A 24809-nucleotide genomic window follows, 5' to 3' on the forward strand; every position below is an offset into this window, starting at 1 on the left:
CTTCTGCACCATTCAATAAAGTCATAGCTAATTTGATAATCCTCTTTCCTGCTTTTTCTTATCACCCTTGACACCCTTACTGAATACACATCGCTCTTGTCTCAGCCTTGAATATACTGAACGACCCAGCTTCTGTGAGTAAAGAATTATCTTTGGTAAAGAATTCCACACATTCACTTCCCTCTGGTTGAAGAAATTCCTCCTCATCTCTGTCTTAAATGTGTGACCCCTCATTCTGAGATTATGCCCTCTGGTCATTGAGTTGCCTTCAGGAGGAATCAACCTTTCTGCATCCATACTGTCAAGTTTCCAAAGAACCTCGTATATTTCAATAAGGTCTGTCATTCTTCTAAATTTCAATGAGTACAGGCCCCAACTTACTCAACCTCTCCTCATAAGAATGTCCATATCCAGTTAAAAATCACACAACACCGGTTATAGCCCACCAAGTGTATTTGGAGGTGCTAGCTGGTACAGAGGACCCTCAATTATCTGAATGACATGGGAGAGGAGAACTTTGGATAATCGAACTTTCGGTTAATCAAATGCCGGATAACACAGTTTAGCCAAGCATCCAGGATCTTCTGATCTTGCCGGATAATCTGAAATTTGGATAATCAAATGCCAGATATTTGAGGTTCGTCTGTACTTCGAAATAAACCTGTTGGACTATAACCTGGTGTTGTATGATTTTTAACTTTGTCCACCCCAGTCCAACACCAGCACCTCCATATCATGTCCATATCCAGATCAGCCTAATGAAATGTCTCTAGACTGCCTCCAACACCAGTCTACCTTTCTTTAGATAAAGGGTCCAAAACTGTTCATAGTATTGCAATAGTGTTCTAATTAGTGACTTGCAGAATTATAGCAAAACGTTCCTATTTTTGTATTTTGAAATAGAGTCCAACATTCCATTTGCTTTCCCTATTACCCACTGAACGTAGATGCTAGCCTTTTGTGATTCATTGACAAACACCCCCAGTTCCTTGGTTCTTTAGCTTTCTGCAGTCTTTATTTCAATAATGTTCATCTCCTCTATTCATCCCCTACCAAAGTGCGTAACCTTACATTTTCCCACATTATATTCCATCTGCTAAGTTTATACTTACTTGTTTAAATGTCTATACTCCTCTGCAGACTCTTTATGCCATCCTCATCGTTTGCCTTCCCATTTATTTTTGTATTGTTCTCCAACTTAGCTGTAGTACATTCACTTTCCTCATCCAAGTCATTAATATACATGGTAAATAATTCTCACCCAAGCACTGATCCCTATGGCACTCCTCTAGTTAGAGTTGCCATCCTGAAAATGCCTCCCTTATCCCAAAAGATTCTGTCAGCTGGTCCATCCTGCATGGCATGTGGGTAGGACCGTTAGCCACAGTGGTTGGTGCTGTCTGGGGGCTAGCAACAAGAGCTACAGTGACTTCATGGAGACACTTTCAGCAAAAAGCCAGTGACTGATTATAGTGAGAAGTACATTTGAATTATGCAAATATATGTGAAGTTGTTACAATGTCATCCTTCTGCTTGCAAAGTCCTGTGCACTGAGATTTAATGCTGGCAACATAATAACAGGCCTCATGGTTCATAGTTCAGTCCTTACTCTGTAAAACTACCTTTACTCATATAGTTAGGCTTTTGACACAAAAGTAGGCGCACATGAACTTATGAGCAATGGCAATATCATTTGATCTATCTACCAGTATGTGACAGTTGTGTATTGCCCCCAATCCTACTTTGTCTTTGCTTTGTCTTGGGCCTTTCTAGTGATTGGTGGCTGAGGATATATCGCCGTGGAGTACAGAAAGTGTATTGTCCTTAGGAAACATGTAGGGTTATTGTATGATGGCAATAAGTACAACCATAATTGGTCAGGCATAAATTGTAGAGCTTAGGGAGCTGCTACGGATATCTCTTGTTGAAAGCTCGAAGATAACTACCTCTCTCCACACATGAGTAGATGAACGTTAACCCACCAAAACCATTACCTTTGATAATAGTACAATCATAAAAATTATGATCTAATTCTGTATGGATTTCATTAAATGTTCTTAGTGGCTCCCCATTACTGTTGACCAGCTGCTGGGATGCCATTTATGGGAAATGAGCACAGTGGCGGGAACATGTCACAAAGCCAATGAGATATGGGTTGATTGTATTTGTATCATCCCTTCACATTCAAACCTGCCTACTTGGGGCTTGTGTTATTCAGTCGATTCAGTCCATATGGTCTTGATGCACCGATCAAGTGTCCAAAGACAGTTCAATCAATCAGTTTAGAGAAATAAGTGTTTCGGTTCATTCTTTTCTTGGAATTCTAGTTTATCAATTATCTATTCATTTCACCAATGCTCATACTCCAGCATTGTTGGTATTTGTAAAGTTGGCCCCTTACATCTGAAACTTTTGCTGCTTTTGGAGATGATAAATTTTATGTCATGAACTATAACAGTTTTTCAACAAAAATTCCAGCTTATTTCTGAATGTGACGAGGATTGATGTGTAAATCAAGAGATGCCTGTAACTTTCTTGGGTGCTGTGGCATCTCGTAAAATGTAGAAATTGGTGAAGATAGAATGTTTATTTGATAATGATTTTCTGTCAGGACCCGAGAATCATCCAACTGATTTTAACTTATTGGTTTCAGTGAACTCCTGAGAACATGTGTACTACAGACTGAAACTTTGTACAAAGACAGTTAAATATTTCATTGTCCTGATCAATTAGGATGTAGATTATTGGGGCTCCCCCACAGCCAATACCTTCATTGAATCATTTGTTGCTAATTGCTGGAATGACTACTGATCTCTCAGGATATTTCAATGAGGCTGGATAGCAATGAGTCTTTTTCTGCTTAGAACTTTGCATGTCATGATAATTTCGACTGCTGTCAGCTGTGAATGAAGTAGGGTTGTCTGTTTGGGAGGCAGAATTTTTGTTTGCATCTCAACTCTGAAATATGAAATTATAGACCACTTTTTATCCTGTATGAATACTGAGGACATTTTGGGTCAAGGTTCATTTTTGGATTGGGAACTCCGATTTCAAAATTGTTTATGGTGGTTTTTATTGGCATCTCTTGGGCTTTGAGAAATGCACGTTCCCCAGTGAAGCAGGGCCTAAGTGATGAAGTCATAGTCTGATGGTTTTATTTGGACATGCACAGAATTTTAGAGGTAAGAAAGGCTCATACCCAATAGCTTTGTGACCTGAAGATGAACCCTTAAATTTCAATAAAATAAATTACATTTCCTTCTGGTCAAAGAGGAGCCGGAGCATTGCCCCTGGTCCAAAAAAGATGCCTAGGATTCTTCTCTATTCCAGTTGACCCTGGTTGTTGTTGCTGTCCTACCCTGTCTTACAATGCTGAAGATCATTTCCCTGGCCTTTGGTTGCAATCTGCCATTGGTGATTTATTACGCCAACCATTACTGTCAACCTGGAATAACAAATGCAAATATGGCTGCTGAAACAGAGAGTGAGTCCTATGGTTGTATGAAATCTACTATTCCTTGTTTATAATTAGTATTAGTATTTAACTTAAATTTATTGTTTGAAATTTTAACCGTCTTCCTGGCTTGAGATGGTTTAAACAAGCTCACTCTTGGGAGTTCCACAATTTTAACTCAGTGGCACTGCAGGAATGGCAATATGTTTCCAAGGTAGCATAGTGAGTGGCTTGAAGAGGAACTTGCAGTTGGTGGACCCTTGTCCTTATAGAGTTGGTGAGTTTAAAAGATGCTAAAGAGTGAATTTCAGCAATTTAGAAATGATAGGATGTGACATGTAATATCTTGAAGGGATTTGTGTTAGTGCATCATCTGTTTGCTGTATTCATTAACAACTTATATGATGGAATAGAATGTCATTGCATCTAATTCAATGGCGTTCCAAACATAGGCAGTATTGAAAACAATGTAGATGGATGCATAAAATTACAAAGAGATATTGGTCAATGAAATGAATGGGAAAAATCTTTGCAAATGGATTTCAGTATTGGCGAATATGAGGTTATCCACTTTGGTCTCAAAAAGGTTAGACGAGGGTGCTTTTCAACCGTGAAAACCTAGAAATAGTTTAGTTTCAACTAGACTTTGGAACCAAGTACAGCTATATACAAAAAACCCAAAAGGTCTGTTGGAATTAATTTTTATTCTCTCAGGTGTGTGAACATCACACTCTGGGCCAACATTATTGCCCGTTCAGAGTTGCCCTTACAAAGGTGGAAGTGAGTTGTCTTTTTAAACGACTGCAATCTACTTGGTATAGGTAGACCCACAATGCCACGAGGAAGGAAGGTACAGCAAAAGAATGGTGATATATTTCAAAGTTATGTTGTTGAGTGACTTTGAGGTGAACTTGGCCCTTATAACTAGAGATATTGAGCACAAAGGAGTAGAAGTCATGCTTCATCTATACAAAGCTCTGGTAAAGCCACAACTAGAGTTGTGCAAGAGTGGAGTAAAGAGTTAGCAGCATGAGTCCAAAAGATGATGTTGCAATGATGATGTGAGATCACATGACTAAAAGAGAGTCTTAAGATGGAGGAAATATTTTGAGCTTGTGTCAATTAATGACTGTGCAAGTAGATAGTCAATAAATGAAATGTTCTTGTTAAAATGTGCATAGACTACTACAGAATGTTTTGGGATGTGGAACAACCAACCAGAAGAGAAAACAAGGCGTAGCACTGAAAACTAAGGTTAGTGAAGAAGAAGCCAAAAGCAGCAAGTATTAAAGGAAACATTCTAAAAGTAGAAATCAACAGAAATATTTCAGTCGCAGATCAAAAGGAAATAATTTTCAACTCACCAGAAAGTAATCGTGCAAGCTAGGGAGCAAGACCTGAGTTCAAAACAGCAGCAATGCTGGGGAGGTGATAGCCTAATTGCGCCATCATTGGGCTGTTAATCCAGAGACCCAAGTACCCAGGTTGAAATCCTACTATGGTAGATGATGGACTTTAAATTCAGTAGAAACAAAATCTGGACCTAAAGGGTCTAATGATGTCCTTAAAGCCATTGTTGATTGTTGGGAAAGTCAATTCTATATGTGATGCCACACCCACAGCAATGTGGTTGACTCTTAACTACCCTCTGAACAGTAAATGCTCATCTCAGCCAGTTACACCCACATCCCATGAATAATTTTTTTAAAAAGTCAGGGTCCATGGTACCATGGAATTCTCACTACCATTTCAGAGCTCTTTCTGAATGCCAGTGGTTAACTGCAAGACCAGTCGGGGATGTTTGTCCAGGTATCAACCAGTTTTAGGGTCGAACTAAAATATTAGCACAATCAAGTGAGTACACTGCTCGATGTAATCGGGGCCATCACTGATGATGTATTGACCAGACAAGGGGGGGATCCTAACACATAGGAGTAGAAGCAGGCCATTCAGCCCATTGGCTAATCTGATAATCTTCAACTCCATTTTCCTGCCTTTTCCCCATAACCCTTGATTCTCTGACTGCTTAAAATCTCTCTCTCCCTCAGCCTTGAATACATTTAACGATCCAACCTCTACAGGCTTCTGTGGTCGTGAATTCCACCAATTTACTACAATCTGAGAGAAAAGAATCCTTTTTTCTGACTCAAATGACTAACCCCTTATTCTGAGATTGCGCCCTCTGGTCCTAGACTCTCCCAGAAAGGGAAACAGCATCCTTGTGTCTACTGTCAAGTCCCCTAAGAAGCTTACATTTTTCAATAAGAACACCTCGCACTATTCTAAACTTCAGTGAGTACAGACTCCACTTACTCAACCTCTCCTCATAAGGAAATCCCTCTAAACCTGGAACCAATCCAATGATCCTTCTCTGAATTATTTCCCAATGCCAGATTATCTCTCTGTAGTTAAGGGAACCAAAACTATTCACAGTGTGTTTTGACAAGTGCCTTCTATGGTTTTAGCAAGACATCCTATTATTATACTCCATTTCCTTTAACTAAAGGCCGACAATCAATATGCGTTGCTATGATTTTTGAACTTGATGCTAGCTTTTTATAATTCATGCATGATGACCCCAAATTCATCTGTGCTGATCTTTCTGTAGTCTTCTTTCATTTAAATATTGACTTCATCTGTATTTTCTGCCAAAGTCCATAAGCTCACATTTTCCTCACATTATAGTCCATATGGCAAAATATTTGCTCAGTAGCTTAACCTGTCAATATTCCTATATTTGTCATTAGTTGCCTTCCAGCCTATTTTTGTGTGATACTTGTAGTATATTCACTTTCCTCATCCTAGTCATTAATATATATTGCAAATAAGTAATGGGTAACAGTCATCTGATCCCTGTGGTACTCCATTAGTAATAGGTTGCCATCCTGAAAATGTCCCCCTAAACCAAACACTCATCGCCTATTAGTTAGCCAATTCTTTTTCAATGCTAATGTACACCCACAAAATGGATCTTCTTCATATGATGAATCTCTAAAGTCTTCAATACATACTTTAATGTCCAAAATGCCTGATTAATGAACAGGCTAAATTTAACAAATGAAGGCAGAGACGAAGGGGAATCCATCAATTTCTTTATCAATAATTTTTATAGATTATCTGTAAATTGGTATGGTTGCCTAAAAGATAAACTGACATAGGACTGCATTGTTGTCATGGTAATAGATGTGGCATTGACTGTTTTGTTTTTGCAATAAGGGAATTTAATGCTTGTAATAGCAATATAGTTTGCAAAATAACCTGAGGTCCATAGGATAATTGGGGAACAATTCATGGAGAGTCCACTGCTGTGTAAAATAGCCAGGTAGGTTTTCTGCAGTTTGTAGGCCGGTAAGTAGAAAATGTGCTGAATCAAAAGCTCAACAAAAAGAGTAAAAGTGAACTAACCACCCTTTGAAACGCTTTAGATTTAGTGTGAACATGACATGTAAGCACAGTGACTGGTCAGTGGGGAATCAAATGCACAATGCAATAAACCTGATCATTTAAAACACCTACTACCATTCTAAAACTGGAAGTATGAGGAATTACACTGACAGCCAATTTAGGATTCTTAGTTAAGGGTTCGGAGTATGGGGCAATCTGTGAACAAAGGAGCCTCAATTATCCGAACTTTCGATTATCTGAACAAGACACTCCCTGCCTGTGTCGTTCCTCTGTATTGAAAGCTATATCTATTAATATACTGCACCCTATTCTTTGCAGACAGAAAGAACATGTACATGCACAGTGCCTGTTTCAACTCAATAAAATAGATGGTGGTCATTTGCCCGTAGGCTTTGCTGGGCAATGCCTTGACCAGTTGGAGTCAACCTGCCTGGTTTAAAATTTAAACAGTGCCTGGCTGCTAAATGTCAATCATAGAACATAGAATAATACAGCACAGTAAAGACCCTTCAGCCCTTGATGTGGTGCCGACCTTTTATCCTATTCTAAGATCAAACTAACCTACATACCCTTCATTGTACTATTTTCCATGTACCAATCCAAGAGTCACTTAAATGCCCCTAATGTATCTGACTTTACTACCACTGCTGGCAGAGGAACCCACACACCCACCACTCTCTGTATAAAGAACCTACCCCTGACATCTCCCCTAAAACTTCCTTCAATCACCTTAAAATAATGCCCCCTTATGGTAGCCATTTCCACCCTGGGAAAAAGTCTCTGGCTATCCACTCTATCTATGCTTCTCATCATCTTTTACACCTCTATCAAATCACCTCTCATTCTTCTTTGCGCCAATGAGAAAAGCCCTAGCTCCCTCAATCTCCAGACATGCCCTCCAGTCCAGGCAGCACCTTGGTAAATATCCTCTGCACCCTCTCTAAAACTTCCACATCCTTCCTATAATGAGGCAACCAGAACTGAACACAATATTCCAAGTGTGATCTAACCAGGGCTCTATAGAGCTGCAACATAACATCCATAACATCCTCTACCAACTAGAGTCAATCAACACCCTCCTCTCATGTAGTGTGAATGTTAGTTTTCATCTTGAATTTGTATTCTTGAATACTGTCATGATGAGTACAAAATGAAAAAGTTCAACAAAATGTGTTTTGTTTTCGCTATAAACAAATTTTGAGATTGTGTAATGCAAATCACAAGAATAAAGGTTGATTCTTAAAAAATGGAGGTGATCAGAGCAATTCCACAATATAAGAACGTAGCAGAACATTGATGATTTCTCGGACTGGTTAACCAAGTAACAAACTTCATATCATGTATTAATACAAAGGAAATTGCAAAGATGATCTCTTGCATTCAATGCTTTCGACCATGTATTTGATGAGATTATGACTCAATCATGGAGAATGTACAAGGGAATATCAAACAATGGCAGATGCCTTATCCAGAATAATGTCTGATGAGATTGAGAAACAAGATCTTCGAGTGTTTACCAGCATGAGAGAGAAAAAAAGAGAAATGAGAACTCAAAGCAGAGATGAAGAATGTCTCCGATTTAGAAACTATTATCAGGATGGATGGACAGTGTATATTCCCAACAATTCTGAATTGAGACAATATTTTGAGCAATGCAAACATCTCATAATTATGGATGTTTATGTAATCTTTAACAAAAAGCATTAACAATGCATAAAACAATCTGAGTTGATATTCTCCAATAAGGTAATCTCAGAATAATTAAATGTCATTCAAGTGCCAAACAGTGTGTTTGGTGACTAGGGATTACTTGTTTGATTGAGGGAATGATATTTAACTGTCAAATCTACACTATCCATGAACAGGCACAAAAATAGCTTCTACTAATGTCACCATTGCTATTAAGACTTTGGAAAGGTTAGGAATGGACATATTTGAATTCAAGGGGAAAATTTCCATCCTTATTATCAACTCTTCTTCAGAGTGGACTTATTTAGTCATCTCTACAATTTCATGGTGGACACGGTGTCAGAGACATTAAAATGAATCTATTTAGCTTTATATTTGATAATGGACCATAATTTGCAAATGGACAGTTTTCATAAATGAAGGAATATGTGTTCACTCTTGTAACAAATTAACCTCAGTACCTGCAAGCAAGTAGTGAAGCAGAAAGTGGATTCAGAACTATTAAAACAAAACTTCTGAAGAAAAATAAATCTTCAACACAGTTTATTGAATCATAAATCATCACCATTGCAAAATGGATGATTTCTAGTGGAATTATTAATGGGATGAAGACTGAAAATATAGCTTCCATCATTGTCTGGCAATGTTGAGTAATGGTTTCACTGCCTGAGTCTAAGAGAGGCTAATCTACTTATTACGAGTCCTAGGCTTAACCATTTTCAGCAGCTTCATCAATGATCTGCCCTCTATCACTAAGTCAGAAGAGGGATGCTTGCCAATGATTCCACAATGTTCAGCAACATTCATGTCTCCTCAAATATTGAAGCAGTCCATGATCAAATACAACAAGACCTGGATAATATCCAGATTTGGGCTGGCAAGCACAAGTAACATTTGTGCCAAACAGGTAGACCAGTCCTGAAGAAGGATTACACGCGAAACGTCGACTTCTCCACCTCCTGATGCTGTCTGGTTTGCTGTGTTCTTCCAGCCTCCTGCTTGTCTAAACAGGTAGACCAAACAATGATCATCTCCAACAAGAGAGAAACTAACTATTGCTCTTTGAAATTCAATAGCATTACCACCACTGAATCTCCACTGTCAACATTCTGAGGGTTACTACTAACCAGAACCTGAACTGGACTTGCTATATAAATGAAGTGCAACAGTAGGTCAGAGGCTAGGAATCAACAGTGAGTAACTCACCTCCTGTCTCCCATCTACAGGGCATAAGTCAGAAGTGAGATGGAATACCTTCCACTTTCCTAGATGGCAACACTCCAGCAACACTCAAGAAGCTTGAAACAGTCCAGGATAAAGCAGCCGTTTGGTTAGCTCCACATCACTCCTTCCACCACCGATGCTCAGTAGCCGCAATGTTTATCACTTACCAGATGCACTTCAGCAATACACCAAAGCTCCCTACACGGCATCTTGCAAGCCAAAAACCACTATGATCTGGAAGGATAAGAGCAACAGATACATAGGTAAAAACAATGACTGCAGATGCTGGAAACCAGATTCTGGATTAGTGGTGCTGGAAAAGCACAACAGTTCAGGCAGCATCCGAGGAGCAGTAAAGTCGATGTTTCGGGCAAAAGCCCTTCATCAGGAATATAGGGTACGTAGGAACACTACCATCTATATGTTCCCTTTCAAACACAAACTTCGGCATCCTAGAACAATTCTAACAAATTTATACTGCATTCCTTCAAAGAACAAGATATTCCTCCTAACTTGCAGTTCCCAGAACTGCTTGTCGGTTTATCCTCTATTTAGGTTGGATTACCTCACAAATCTCACTCATCAACAATCTTTTCTGTATCGACTATTTACACAGCTATGGATCCACACAAACCCAGAATGTCTCCTCCATGAACCTCTCTCCAAACTCTCTTCCACTCATGATTTTGTATTCATTCATGGGATGTGGACATTGCCTTTATTGTCCATCTCTAGTTGCCGTTGAAAACTCATCGGTATTAAACTGTCTTTTTAAACAGTAACATTTTGTATAGGCACATTTGCAATGCTATTAGGATGGGAGTTCTAGGATTTTGACCAAGCCATAGTGAAAGGTCGGCAATGAAGACAGATTAAGACCGGGTTTGTATTTCCTGAAATTCAGATGGTTGAAGTGATTTGATCAAAAAGGTTTCAAGAGAATAAATCAATTTAATAAGTTTGATTTGGAGAAATAATTTCCATTAGTTGAAGAGTTTAGGACCTAGGCAACCTTTTACTTCCCTTCTAGTTGTATCTAGTAGGAGTGTCATTAGTAAGATCGTCCTCACGAAATGTCAAGGAATTTAGAAAGAAATCATGAGAAAATAACATAGAGGCAGAGGTTATGTTTTAAAATTGACTAACTCAATGTTGAACCCAGAAAGCTGCAAAATGCGCAGTCAAAAGATAAGCTGTTGTTTCTTAAAGCTCCGTTGAACATCACTGAAACACTGTAAGAAGTCAAGAACTGAAAGGATAATGTGTCAGGGATAAGGTGGAGAATCGTAATGACAGTCAACTGTAAGGCTGGGGTAGGACTCATGGTTGGAATGGAAATGTTCCACCAAGCAGTTACCTATTCTGCATTGGGTGTTCCTACTGTAAAAGAAGTAAGGTTACATGGGCAGGGGCTGAGATGGGAGAGGAGCAGTGTAGGTTTTTTAATTTGTTATTTATATAACAGAATCTAAATAAAGTTGGTATTGCAGGTAATGCTCAGTGAGAGTGATCTTGTAGATCAAGTTCCTGATAGCCCGGCTCACTTGTGTCAGTTTATTGTCAACATGTATGAGGTACTCAGCTGTTGGTGCTGTCTCATCATACCTATCCAATTACTGCATTCCAGCAGTCAGCACATCTTCTTGTGAAACTGCTTTGCCAGATATCTTGAGAACAAATGAACGTGCTGTCAAAACAATTTTTTTTTAGGATTTACTGTCACATTTAACTGCATTTGTTTAAGTGCTAAAAGTACACATTAGGCCACAATGACAACATTCACGCAACAATGCAGAAAATTGTCCAGCCAAAAACCAGAACAAAACTATTCCAGCCAATGAGCATCCACAGTTTCAATCATCAACAAAGTGATGGAAAGCATCATCCATAGTAATACCAAGTAGCAGGTACATACTGATAACTTTCTCAATGATGTTCAGTTGGATTCTGCCAGGACTATCAGTCAGCCAGGTCTTCCTGATAGGACCAGTTTAACACTCCAAGCAGGAAATTCATATTCTATGAGGTCCAACTGGTTGACCTTGTTACAATCACTACAGTCTCCATCTTCAATGGTGAAAAGAGCCCAATGCATCAGTGCAAACATTAATGCTGAAGCTTTGGCTGTGATCTTCAGCCAGAAATGCCAAGTGGAAGACCCATTCTGGCCTCCTCCAGTGGTTCTGAGCATTACAGGTACCAGTCTTCAGCCAAATCGATTCATTCCACGCGATATCAAGAAACAGTTGGAGACACTGCATAATGCAAAGTCGATGGGCCCTGATAACATTCCGGCAATAGTACTGAAGATTTGTGCTCCAGAACTTGCCGACCTCCTAGCCAAGCTCTTCCAGTACAGTGACACACTGGCATTGACCAACAATGTGGAAATTTGCCCAGGTATGTCCTGTACTTAAAAAGCAGGACAAGTGACAGACGTTTCATGGACTTTGTAAAGCCTTTGATAAGGTTCCGCATGGTACACTAATTAGTAAAGTTAGATCACATGAGATTCAGGGTGGGCTTGCAACTTGGATACAAAATTGTCTTGATAGTCAAGACTGAGGGTGATAGTGAAGGGTTGTTTTTCAGTCTGGAGGCTTGTGACCAGTGGTGTTCCACAGGGAATGGTATTGGGTCCACTTTCATTTGTCACATACATAAACAATTTGGATGAGGAGACATGGTTAGTAAGTTTGCGGGTGGCACCAATATTGATGGTTTAGTGGACAGTGAAGATGGATTTCTAAGATTACAAAGAGATCTTGATCAGTAATTGGGTGAATGTGCTGAGGAGTGGCAGATGGAGTTTAATTTGGATAAATGCGAGGTATTGGATTTTGGTTAAAAAAAACAAGGACTGGACTTATTCAGTTCACAGTAGGGCCTTGGATAGTGTTACAGAACAGAGAGACCTAGGGTTTCAGGTATATAATTCCTTGAAATTTACATTTCATGTAGACGGGGTGGTTGAGAAGGTGTTTGGCAAACTTGCCTTCATTGCTCAGGACATTTTGAGTTTAGGAGTTGGGACGTCGTGTTGAGGTTGTACGGAATGTTAGTGAGGTCCCAGTACAGTACCCAGTTCTGGTCACTCTGCTATAGGAAAGGTATGATTAAATTGGAGAGGGTTCAGAAAAGATTTACCAGGGTATTGCTGGGAATGAACACTTTGAGTTATAAAAATGGGCTGGATAGGCTGGGACATCTTACACTGAGCTTTATAAAATCATGAGGGGCATAGATAAGGTGAGAAGCAAGTGTCTTTTCTCTGGGATTGTGAGTTCAAAACTGGTGGGGGATATTTTTTCCGGGGAGAGGAGAAACATTTAAAAAGGATATTTAGGGACCAAAGCTTTTACACAGAGTATGGTTCATGTGTGGAATGAACTGTCAGAGGAAGTGATGGATGCAGGTACAGTTACATTTAAAAGATATTTGGATAAGTGTGTGAACAGGAAGTGTTTGGAGAGATAGGAACCAAAAGCAGGCAAATGGGGACATGGTCAGTGTGGACTGGTTGCCCTGAAGGGTCTGTTTCCATGCTGTGTGGCTCTATGACACTATGACTACTTGGCTCCAAACATCAGAACAGCCTTGAACCAAACATAGATAACAACAGAGCTGAATTCCAGAGGTGAGTTGCGTGTCACTGCCCACGATGTCAAGGCACCATTTGAGCGGGTGTGGCATCTGGGAACCTGGAAAAACTGAAGTCATTGGGATTCAGGGAAAACTCTCCACTGATTGAACTTACACCATGCTCAAAAGAAGATGGTTCTGCTTTTTGAAAATTAATCGTTTAAGTCCTCAGACATCACTGCATGAGTTCCTAAAGACTATGCCCAACACCTAAGTAAATTTGGAAGTTTTATCAGTGACCTTGCCTCCAACGCAGGGTCAGAATTGAAGATGTTCACTGATGATTGAACAGCATTGAGTAATATGCATATGGTATCAGATATTGAAACAGCTTGCAGAAGGACCTTGGGTCCTTCAGGCTTAGGAAACAACAGTAGCACTGTATCAAGTGCCAAGCAGTGACCACTCCCAGCAAAAGAAGCTCTAACTATCACCCTTGACATTCATCAACATTACTGTTGCTGAATACCTCACCAATAACAGCAAACAACACATTTTTTTTACCAGAAACTTAAGTGGATCAGCCACATAAATACTGAGTGTGATGAAATCATCACCATCGCCTATCTGTCATTTCAAGGATGGCAGCTGCTCGGGGTTACAAGTTTTTGCAATAGATCTTAATGTTACTGAACAGACTGACTCTCAGCCTGCACACCTTTGAAAACATGGAGCCCATCTTGTCTGGTTGCTTGCAGCTTAACAACAGTCAGGCGCTTCTACACTATTCACATGTGAGCTGTCCACTTGATCAACATCCCACCGGTCGCCTTAAATATTCCCTCCCTCCACTACCAGTGCACAATAGCAGCAGTATTTACCATCTAACAAATGCACTGCACAGCTCCTTTGACACATCTTTAAAACCAGTGATCTTAGATCTCTTTTCCACAGCGTAGAAATTGCAATTAGTAGGGGACATAATAAAGGCATAGAGATGTACAGCATGGGAACAGACCCTTCAATCCAACCCGTCCATGCTGACCAGATATACCAACCCAATCTAGTCCCACCTGCCAGTACCCGGCCCATATCCCTCCAAACCCTTCCTATTCATGTACCCATCCAAATGCCCTTTTACTATTGCAGTTATACCAGCCTCCACCACTTCTTCTGGCAGCTCATTCCATACACGTACCACCCTCTGTGTGAAAACGTTGCCCATTAGGTCTGTTTTATATCTTTCCCTTCTCACCCTAAACCTATGCCCTCTAGTTCTGGACCTCCCGACTCCAGAGAAAATACTTTGTCTATTTATCCTATCCATGCCCCTCATAATTGTGTAAACATCTATAAGGTCACCCCTCAGCCTCCGACATCCTTGTAAATCTTTTCTGAACCCTTTCAAGTTTCACAAAATCTTTCTGATAGGAAGGAGACCAGAATTGCACGCAATCTTCCAACAGTGGCCTAACCAATGTCCTGTGCAGCCACAACATGACCTTCCAACTCCTGTACTCAATATTCGGACCAATAAAAGAAAGCATACTAAATGGCTTCTTCACTATCCTATCTACCTGCGACTCCACTTTCAAGGTATTATGAACCTGCACTCCAAGGTGTCTTTGTTCAGCAACTCTCCCTAGGACCTTGCCATTAAGTGTATAAGTCCTGCTAAGATTTGCTTTCCCAAAATGCAGCACCTTACGTTTATCTGAGTTAACATCCATCTGCCATTTCTCAACCCATTGGCCCATCTGATCAAGATCCTGTTGTAATCTGAGGTAACCTGCTTTGCTGTCCACTACACCTCCAATTTTGTTGTCATCTGCAAACTTACTAACTGTATATCTTATGCTGGCATCCAAATCATTTATGTAAATGATGAAAAGTAGAGGACCCAGCAGAAATTCTTGTGGCACTCCACTGGTCACAGGCCTCCAGTCGGAAAAACAACCCTCCCTCTGTCTTCTACCTTTGAGCTAGTACTGTACCCGAATGGCTAGTTCTCCCTGTATTCTGTGAGCTCTAACCTTGCTAACCAGTCTCCCATGGGGAACCTTGTCGAACGCCTTACTGAAGTCCATATAGATCACATCTACTGCTCTGCTCTCATCAATCGTCTTTGTTACTTCTCAATCAAGTTTGTGAGACATGATTTCCCATGCACAAAGCCCTGTTGACTTCCCTAATCAGTCTTTGCCTCTCCAAACACATGTACATCCTGTCCCTCAGGATTCCCTCCAACAACTTGCCCACCACCGACGTCAGGCTCACTGGTCTATAGTTCCCTGGCTTGTCCTTACCACCCTTCTTAAACAGTGGCACCACGTTAGCCAACCTCCAGCCTTCCAGCACCTCACCTGCGACTATCGATGATACAAAAATCTCATCAAGAGGCCTAGCAATCACTTTTCTAGCTTCCCACAGAGTTCTCGGGTACACCCGATCAGGTCCTGGGGATTTATCCACCTTTATGCGTTTCAAGACATCCAGCACTTACTCCGCTGTAATCTAGACATTTTTCAAGATGTCACCATCTATTTCCCTACAGTCTATATCTTCCATATCCTTTTCCACAGTAAATACTAATGCAAAATACTCATTTAGTATCTCTCCCATTTTCTGCAGCTCCACACAAAGGCCGCCTTTTTGATCGTTGAGGTGCCCTATTCTCTCCCTAGTTACCCTTTTGTCCTTAATGTATTTGTAAAAACCCTTTGGATTCTCCTTAACTGTATTTGCCAATGCTATTTCATGTCCCCTTTTTGCCCTCCTGATTTCCCTCTTAAGTATACTCCTACTGCCTTTATACTCTTCTAAGGATTCACTCAATCTATCCTGTCTATACCTGACATATGCTTCCTTCTTTTTCTTCACCAAACCCTCAATTTCTTTAGTCATCCAGCATTCCCTATACCTACCAAGTTTTGCACCTTCTCTAGTAGGTACATTCACATACTGAATCAGAAAATTGTCTTGTACGCACTTAAGAAATTCCTCTCCATCTAAACCTTTAACACTATGGCAGTCCCAGTGTATGTTTGGAAAGTTAAAATCCCCTACCATAACCACCTTTTTATTCTTGCAGATAGCAGAGATCTCCTTACAAGTTTGTTTCTCAATTTCCCTCTGACTATTAGAGGGTCTATAATACAATCCCAATAAGGTGATCATCCCTTTTTTATTTCTCAGTTCCACCCAAATAACTTCCCTGGATGTATTTCCAGGAATATCCTCCCTCAGTACAGCTGTAATGCTATCCCTTATCAAAAATGCCATGCCCCCTCCCCCCCCACCACCACCTTACTGGTTTAAATCCTCCCAAGCAGCTCTAGCAAATCTCCCCACCAGTATATTCGTCCCCTTCCAATTTAGGTGCAAACCATCCTTCTTGTACAGGTCACTTCTCCCCCAAAAGAGATTCCAATGGTCCAAAAATGTGAACCCTTCTCCCATACACCAGCTTCTCAGCCATGTATTCATCTGCTCTATCCTCCTATTTCTGCCCTCACTAGCTCACAGCAGCGGGCATAATCCAGATGTTACTACTCTTGAGGACTTCCTTTGTAATTTACTGCCTAACTCTCTGTAATCTCCCTTCAGAATCTCAAGCTTTTCCCATCCTATGTCGTTGGTTCCAGTGTGGACAATGACCTCTTCCTTGCTCCTCTCCCCCTTGAGAGCATTCTGCACCCTCTCTGAGACATCCTGGAGCCTGCCACCAAGGAAGCAACACACCATTCTACTTTTTCGCTGCTGACAACAGAAACGTCTGTCTGTACCTCGGACTAGAGAGTCCCCTAACACAATTGATCTCTTGGAACCTCACATACCCCTCATTGCATTAGACCCAGTCTCAATACAATAAACTTGGCTGTTCGTGCTACGTTCCCCTGAGAATCCATCACCCCCTACATTTTCCAAAACAGCATAATTGCTTGAAATGGGTATAGCCACAGAAGGCTCCTGCACTAGCTGCCTACCTCTCTTATCTTTCCTGGAGTTAGCCCATCTATGTGGCTCCCCCCTTTCCATAACAGCCATCCATCACATACTGTTGCTGTTACAAATTCTTCATTGCTTCTAACTGTCTCTCTAACCGATCCATTTTATCTGATAAGATTTGCAACCAACAGCATTTATTGCCGATATAATCTGCAGTAACCCGTAAACTCTCTTTAAGCTCCCACATCTGACAAGAAGTGCATATCACTCTACTAAGGGCCATTTTTGCGCCTTCACGATCTACAGACCCAGAAAATAATAGTGTCTTATTCCTCTACAAAACATTGCCCCAGGTTAAATTAATAGTTATGGCTTCTATTTAAAGTTTAATCAAGAGACAAATCTCATAAAGCATATAATCAAGAAAGAACCCACTCTACTCACTACTGCAGACTTTCTGCAGGTCCCACTTAAAAACAATACACTTACCTGATTCTGTGCTGTGAACCTCACCCAAACAGTTCCTCCAAGATCAGTTGTGAATTTCACTGTTTGTTAATTTTCCCAAGACGCACTCTGATGTCCAGCGATACACGAATTCAAACAGCAAAGGTAATAACTAGGCTGGTTCACTGTTCAGTTTCTTTCTCTCTCTCTCCTGCACTGACTGACCATGTGATGCCTTTGTTTGTTCTTCTCCCTTTTATAACTGCTGTTGTTTTGACTTTTTTTCCCAAATTTGCAAAACAATGTAACTGGGTATAAAACAGTAATTGCTGCTCCTGGAATTCAAGGAAATCATCTCCAACATCTAAGATACTTCAATAAAGGAGCATCCGTTGCAGCCAGAAATTCTTTCTGTCCTCCATGTTGGATTACCCAGAATCCTACATTTAAGGTAAAGGGGAGAAAGTTTAAATGAGATGTGAGAGGCACTTTTTTTACACATAGACTGGTAAGTGCCCGGAATGCACTGCCAGAAGAGGTGGTGGAGGCAGATACAACAGCAATGTTTAAGAGGCATCTTGATAGATCCATGAATAGGTAGCAATAGAGGGATACAGACCATGTATAGGCAAAAGGCTTTTAGTTTAGATTAGATTACTTACAGTGTGGAAACAGGCCGTTTGGCCCAACAGGTCCACACCAACCCGCAACCAACCCAGACCCATTCCCCTACATTTACTCATTCATCTAACACTACAGGCAATTTAGCATGGTCAATTCACCTAACCTGCACATTTTTGGACTGTGGTAGAAAACCAGAGCACCCAGAGGAAACCCATGCAGACACGGGGAAAATGTGCAAACTCCACACAGTCAGTCGCCTGAGGCAGGAACTGAGCCCAGGTCTCTGGCGCTGTGAGGCAGCAGTGCTAACCACTGTGCCACCATGCCACCCTATTCATTTAGGAAATCTGCCACGCTCTAAGTGTCCATTAAAGTTTCACCTATCTTAACGCAGTCATTAAAATTTTTGTTTTAATATCCAATACTGTTACTTTCCTTTTTTGCAATTCTTCTTGCTTTCTTGGAATCACTTTTCCACTATCTACAAGTTTCTCTTGATTTCCAATGCATGCACAAGCACAAGATTTGTATTAAATCCAATTTCTTTTGTTACTTTTTGCCTATCGTTAAATTTAGTCTGGTTTGTTCCCCATTCCGATTCCAAAAGTGAAGGACCCAGATGTCCCTGTACCTGAAAAACTAAGATGCAGGTACAACAAGCATCCAGGAAGGCAAATAGCATGTTAGTTTCCACTGCAAGAGTTCTTTTTTAAATTTTGTCAATAGATGATGGCATCACTGGCTTGGCCAACAATTATTGCCCCTCTCTAATTGCCCTTGAGTAGCTGGTGGTGAGCTATCTTTTCGAACTGCTCCAGTTCATTTGCTGTAGCTACAACCATGTTGCTATAAAGGACTGACCTCCAGGACTCTAACCCAGCAGTATTAAACGAATGGCAAAACATTTCCAAGTCATGACGGTGAGTAGCTTGGAGGAGAATACTGCAGGTGATCGTGTTCCCATGTATTTGCCCATCTCCTTCTAGATGGAATGATTGTGGTTTGGAAAGTCCTGTCAAAGGAGACTTGAATTTCTGTAGTGCATCTTGTAGATGGTACGCATGACTGCTATTGAGCGTGGATGGTTTGGATGTATGCTACTCTAGTGCACTGCTTTAACCGGGATGACGTCAAACTCCTTTTGTGCTGTTAAAGCACAAAAGGATGTCATTCAGCTTATCATCCCTGCAACAATAATTTTACTTCGTGCCAATTTCCTGCTTTTCCCCCCACATCCCTAGGAACCATTTCTAACCAAATCATCATCCATATTTCTCTTGGAATGCCTTAGGTGAACCTTTCTCAACCACATTTCCAGGCAGTGCATTCCATACCTTAACTACTCAATATAGTTTTCTTTTCCCCCACTAATCCAGGCAAGTAGCAAATATTCTGTTACACTCCTGAATTGTGCCTTCTCAATGATGGACACGTTTTGGGGAAGGAGGGAATTTATTTATAGCAGGATTCCTAACCTCTGACCTATTCTTGTTGCCATTATATTTTTTCGGTGAGTCCAATTCAGTTTATGGCCAATGGTAACCCCCAAGGTATGGATGGTGGGGTTTCAGTGATGGTAATGCAATTCAATTTCAAGGGATGATGGTTAGTTTCTCCCTTGTTGAAGATGGTCATTACCTGGATGTTGTGTGGAATCAATGCTGTATCTCATTTGTGAGTGCAAGCCTGATTATTGTTTAGGTCTTATCACATTTGGGCTGCTTCATTATCTAAGAAGCATTGTGCAACCATCAGCAAACGTTTTCACTTCTGAGCTTATGAATAAGTGAAGGCCATTGATGAAGCAACCAAAAATGATTGAACTGAGGACACTAACTTGAGAAACTCCTGCAGTGTTATGTCCTGGAGCCGAGATGATCTTCAACAACTACAACCATTTTCTTTTGCATCAGGTATAACCGAAACTAACAAAGACTTTAATGTCTGATTCCTATTGACACCGGTTTTGCTGGGGGTCCTTGGTGCCACACTCAGTCAAATGTGGCATTGATATCTTCCACTCTTCCAGTGGAAACTAACATGCCATTCGCCGTCCTAAATGCTTGTTGCACCTGCATCTTTACTAAGTTTTTCAAGTACAAGAACATCCAAATCCCTCACCCCCAGAACCGGAATGGGGAACAAACCAGACTAAATTTAACTGCAGAACACAGCTCTTAAAACAAAGTTTGAACTAAGGCTTTAATGAAACCTGGAGTTGAGAGACCCTGACAAAACCTAAACTGAGTGCCAGACATCAGGTTGGCGCTAAGCACTTGCTGCTTGATAGCACAATCGATGACACTTTCCATAATTTTACTGATGATTGAGAGTAAACAGAGGAGGTCTTAATTGGCTAGGTTGGATTTGTCCTGATTTTCATGTAAAGGAAATACCTGGGCGATATTCCACATTGTTGGGTGGATGCCAGTGTTCTGGCTGTACTGGAGCAGCAATATTCGGTGCTTCCAGTTGTTTGTGATACCATGTGGAGTGAAGTGAGTTAGTGGAAGACTCACACCTACGATTGAACTCTGGAGTACGCAGAGCTGGATTATCCATTTGGCACTTCTGGTTGAAGATTACTGCGAATACTTCGATCTTATCTTTTACACTGATGTGCTGAGCTACCCTTTTATGAAGGATGAGCATTATTTGTTCAGTATCTTTTTCAGTGAGTTGTTTAATTGCCAATGATCATTCATGACTGGATGTTGTAGGACTGCAAAGCTTAGACTTGTTGGTTATGGAGTAACTTACCTTTGCCTACTATTTGCTGATATTCTGTTTGTCATGCAACTAAGTCTTGTTTCTTGTAGCTTGCCACCTCATTTTAATGTATGCCTTGTGCTGCTGCACTCTTCACTAGCTTGATGGTAATGATAGAATATGGGGGAATATGCCAGGCTATGAGGTTGTGGATTGTATTGTAGTAAAGGCATCACATGTCAGCACAGGCTGAGTGGGCTGAAGGGCATGTTCCTGTGCTGTACTGTTCTTTGTTCTTTGTCTAGAAGGACAAGGACAATAGAGGCTGGTGAGTACCAGCATGTGCAAATTCCTCTCCGAGTTACATACTGGCCTGAGAGATAATGCTGGCTATTCTTCATCACTGGGCTAAGGTCCTGCGTGTACCTGCACTACATGTACATCAGCATTTCAGTAATCTATTACAAGAGCACCTTTTCTTCCTTTTATATCCAAAAGTCTTTTGATGCACAACTGAACAACTCTTTTTCCCCTTCAACAAGTCACCCATGGAATTTTTTTCATCTATTAACAGCAAATCACTCATGTTTGCACTTGAATAATTTGTGTGTAAAACCCATTAAGGGAAAAGAAAACCATCAAAGATGAGGGCCAGGTAGAGAAAGAGGGAGGGGGCTAAATCAAAATGGAGTTGGAAGGGGAGATAAGCACTATACCCCCCGCGCTGTGGTGCCCACCTCTCTCTAAAGGCATTGAAAGCTTTGATGGATACGGTGTGCTTCTTCTCCAAGCAACCTGGGCATGAATGTAGCTGCAGGAGAGGGACAGACAATCGCCATAAATGGCCCCTCCTCAGCCCGATATGTTTCTCGCCAGCCTGGCTAGGCCCAGGAGCAGACCCATACAAAGCCTCTCCAATCTGCCCATAATTAGAAACCTCAATTATTATTACTCCAATTATTTCAAGGGCTATGAATCTGTAAAGAAAATGGAGACAAAGCAAAAGTTTTGATCTTAATTTGAAGAATGAATACATTTTGAGGAGATACTTAGCACAAAATTTTACCAATGGGCTTCTGAAAAGCAACCATCAAGATGAATAAGAGAGAGAATGCTTGAAAATGGAGGCACCCTCTCTCCAATGTTTTATTTAAAATAACCACGTAACTTTTGCAGTGTGACTCTGGTTGGGAATGGAGTGGTGGAACATGAGTGAGGGGAGCCCTTCTGTATGAGAGCCTGGAACACCCAGACAGGCAGGGGAAGCCCCTGGGCTCCCACCTGTGGGGACTAGGAGGCCAACTGGAAAATCCTATTTGCTGCATTTAATTGGCCTTAAGAAGCTGTTAACAATTTCAATTGTCTACCTTACAAGTACAGAAAGGTAGTGCTGCCACACCTCCATTCCTGCCTCATTCCCAATGACTCAAAGGTGGGATGGAACCAGGGAACAAGCACATTGTCAACAGCGCTATTTTTATCTCTCATTCAGCTCTGATCCCAGTCCCATCAAGGCTTAAATGCCAACCCCTAATTCTTTAAGGTAAAGGGCTTATGGCTTGATTATTTCTTGTCTCTTAAAACAAATTAAATTTACTGTCAGAAGTGTGGTATGACACTCAAAAACATGAGAAAATATATAACTTGGCAAACAATTATCAGAGCACATTAATTGAAATAATTGTAAAATTTCAGATATGAGATTATAACTTATTTCGAAGCTAAAATAATTCAGTTGTAATCTAGTTTCCTGCAATTACTGTCTTAATGTATAAAAATAGTGTTAAAGATGATTAAACACCTTGTGTTCCAAAACAATACAGTAATTAATAAACACTTTCTAATTATGATTCCAAGAAATATTCAACAGAAGAAATGTGTTCAGCATTTTGCTACATTGGCAAAACTAATATCATAAGTTGCATTGGATCACATTAATCCAATTATAAATGTTTAGAAGTAGACTGATGTGTGTGTTGCACGTAATTAATTTAAGTGAAGATGTTGCTGTTCTGAATCAAGTTATTGAGGGCTTTTGTGAAACAAAGAAGGTGTCATTAAGTCTGCTTTTATATTTTGGGTCTGAGTCCCACCTACCGAGAGATGTATCATAACATGGTTCGACAGGTTAATGAAAAATAATTTCAAAACATTATCACTCTCTTTAGCTGCAAGAAGTTTAAAATATTTCCTTTTTAATAGGAATTTCACTTATCACTGAGTAACATTGGATATAAGTTTCCCTTAATCAAATCCATTTCAAACTTTTACAGGACTAGTATCAGGCCACATAGACATAGGAATACTTCATATGTCCACTTAAAGGGGTTCTCAAATGGATGTATAAGAAATTACTGCATCTGGATTTGATTTGGCCAACTGCTGGGTTAAGTCACTATGTTCTGGCAGAAGGGAAAATTTAATTCAATAAACTTCTATTAAGAATTCAAACAACTAATAGAAATAAAATTATTGTTGTAAAGGACTTCTGATCAGGGCTACGCAATTCAATAAATGTTATATTTCTTTGTTCTATTCCCTGATTTCCACTGGCAATTTCTTATGTCAAACATTAAGCCTTGAATTCCACCTGGTCATTTAATAAAATAATTTAAATGGGAAGAAGCAACAAACTTTTGACATAGAATTCGAATGTGTAGATTCATGATCCTGAGGTTCATAGCAGCGAATTTAATCATGAGTTTTATCAATCATCAAAATCATCAAAAGAAATGTTAGTCTTGGAAATATAAGTTAATTTAATTATATATTAATTACAAGCATCAGTTTGAACTCCTCAATGAAGGGAGTTCGGGTATTGCGAACCCAATTTTCAGAGTTCAGATTGGCAACTCATTACCAGTGTCTAGAGGGAAAATGTGAAAAGTAACTAATCGTGTTAGAATTACATAATGGGCATCTTCGGAATCTGAGTTAGGGTAGATATAGTGAAGTAGTTGTTCATGGATAAATGGGCTGAGTTCAGAATACATGGTTTAAAGTAAGAAATCTTTTTTTTCCTTGTACAGTCGTTCTTCAGCTTTTTAAAGCACATTGCAAAAGTATTATTAATCCAAATTTATTCTATGCATGCACATATCCTTCTAAAATATTCTATGATATAACAAATAATGGTTTGGATATCCCTGGGATTCCAGTTAAATGCACTGTTTCAAGAAATGGGCACTGGGCTCCGATGGAAAACCTGCAGAGGTTTGGGGATAGTCTGAGATCGATCTTCTTCCATCCTATGTCTTTTGGTCATGATACTTAGGCTTTTAACAAATGCCTAAGCTTTGGTATAACATTTGTAAAGTTGTTTTTATTGTTACTTTATTTCATCTTTAACTGTAGCTAATATAATGTAAAATGCATACATTTCTCTCTGCTGCCAATGTTCTTTTTTTCCATGTTGAGGAAGCATGCTTCTCATTTCGCAGACAAATGAGTGGTTTTGACGTGTTAAAAGTAAGAAATTCATTTTTCATGAAGGTTGTTTGCTCTGGTGAATTTTACTGCATGTTCTTTTTTGAAGATAACATTGAAAGATGAAATGAAACTGACCAACTAAAATGAATGTTGCACCCAGGTTACGAAGTGTAAAAATGGAACAAAGAAAATTAAATGATCAGGCAAATACTTTGGTGGACCTTGCTAAGGTTAGTCGGATCTGATGGCAATTTGCTGAAGTTGCTTAAAATGTTGCACTTCTGATTTTGTTTTAATT

At 40.1% G+C, this 24809-nt stretch overlaps 1 protein-coding gene across 2 annotated transcripts in view; it reads left to right on the top strand.

Moving 5' to 3' along the window:
- The window catches only part of kcnn2 (potassium calcium-activated channel subfamily N member 2), a 233654-nt gene that overhangs the window by 191341 nt on the left and 17504 nt on the right, over positions 1-24809 (top strand). Inside the window, exon 8 of one of the 2 annotated variants that reach the window (XM_072583977.1) lies at positions 24672-24741. In XM_072583977.1, coding sequence (XP_072440078.1) covers positions 24672-24741 — 70 coding nt within the window. Of the gene's footprint in view, positions 1-24617; positions 24742-24809 lie in introns of those variants that run through there. The other variant, XM_072583986.1, reaches the window with a different exon arrangement.

The sequence above is a fragment of the Chiloscyllium punctatum genome, chromosome 2, assembly GCF_047496795.1.
Source record: "Chiloscyllium punctatum isolate Juve2018m chromosome 2, sChiPun1.3, whole genome shotgun sequence".
NCBI lineage: Eukaryota > Metazoa > Chordata > Chondrichthyes > Orectolobiformes > Hemiscylliidae > Chiloscyllium > Chiloscyllium punctatum.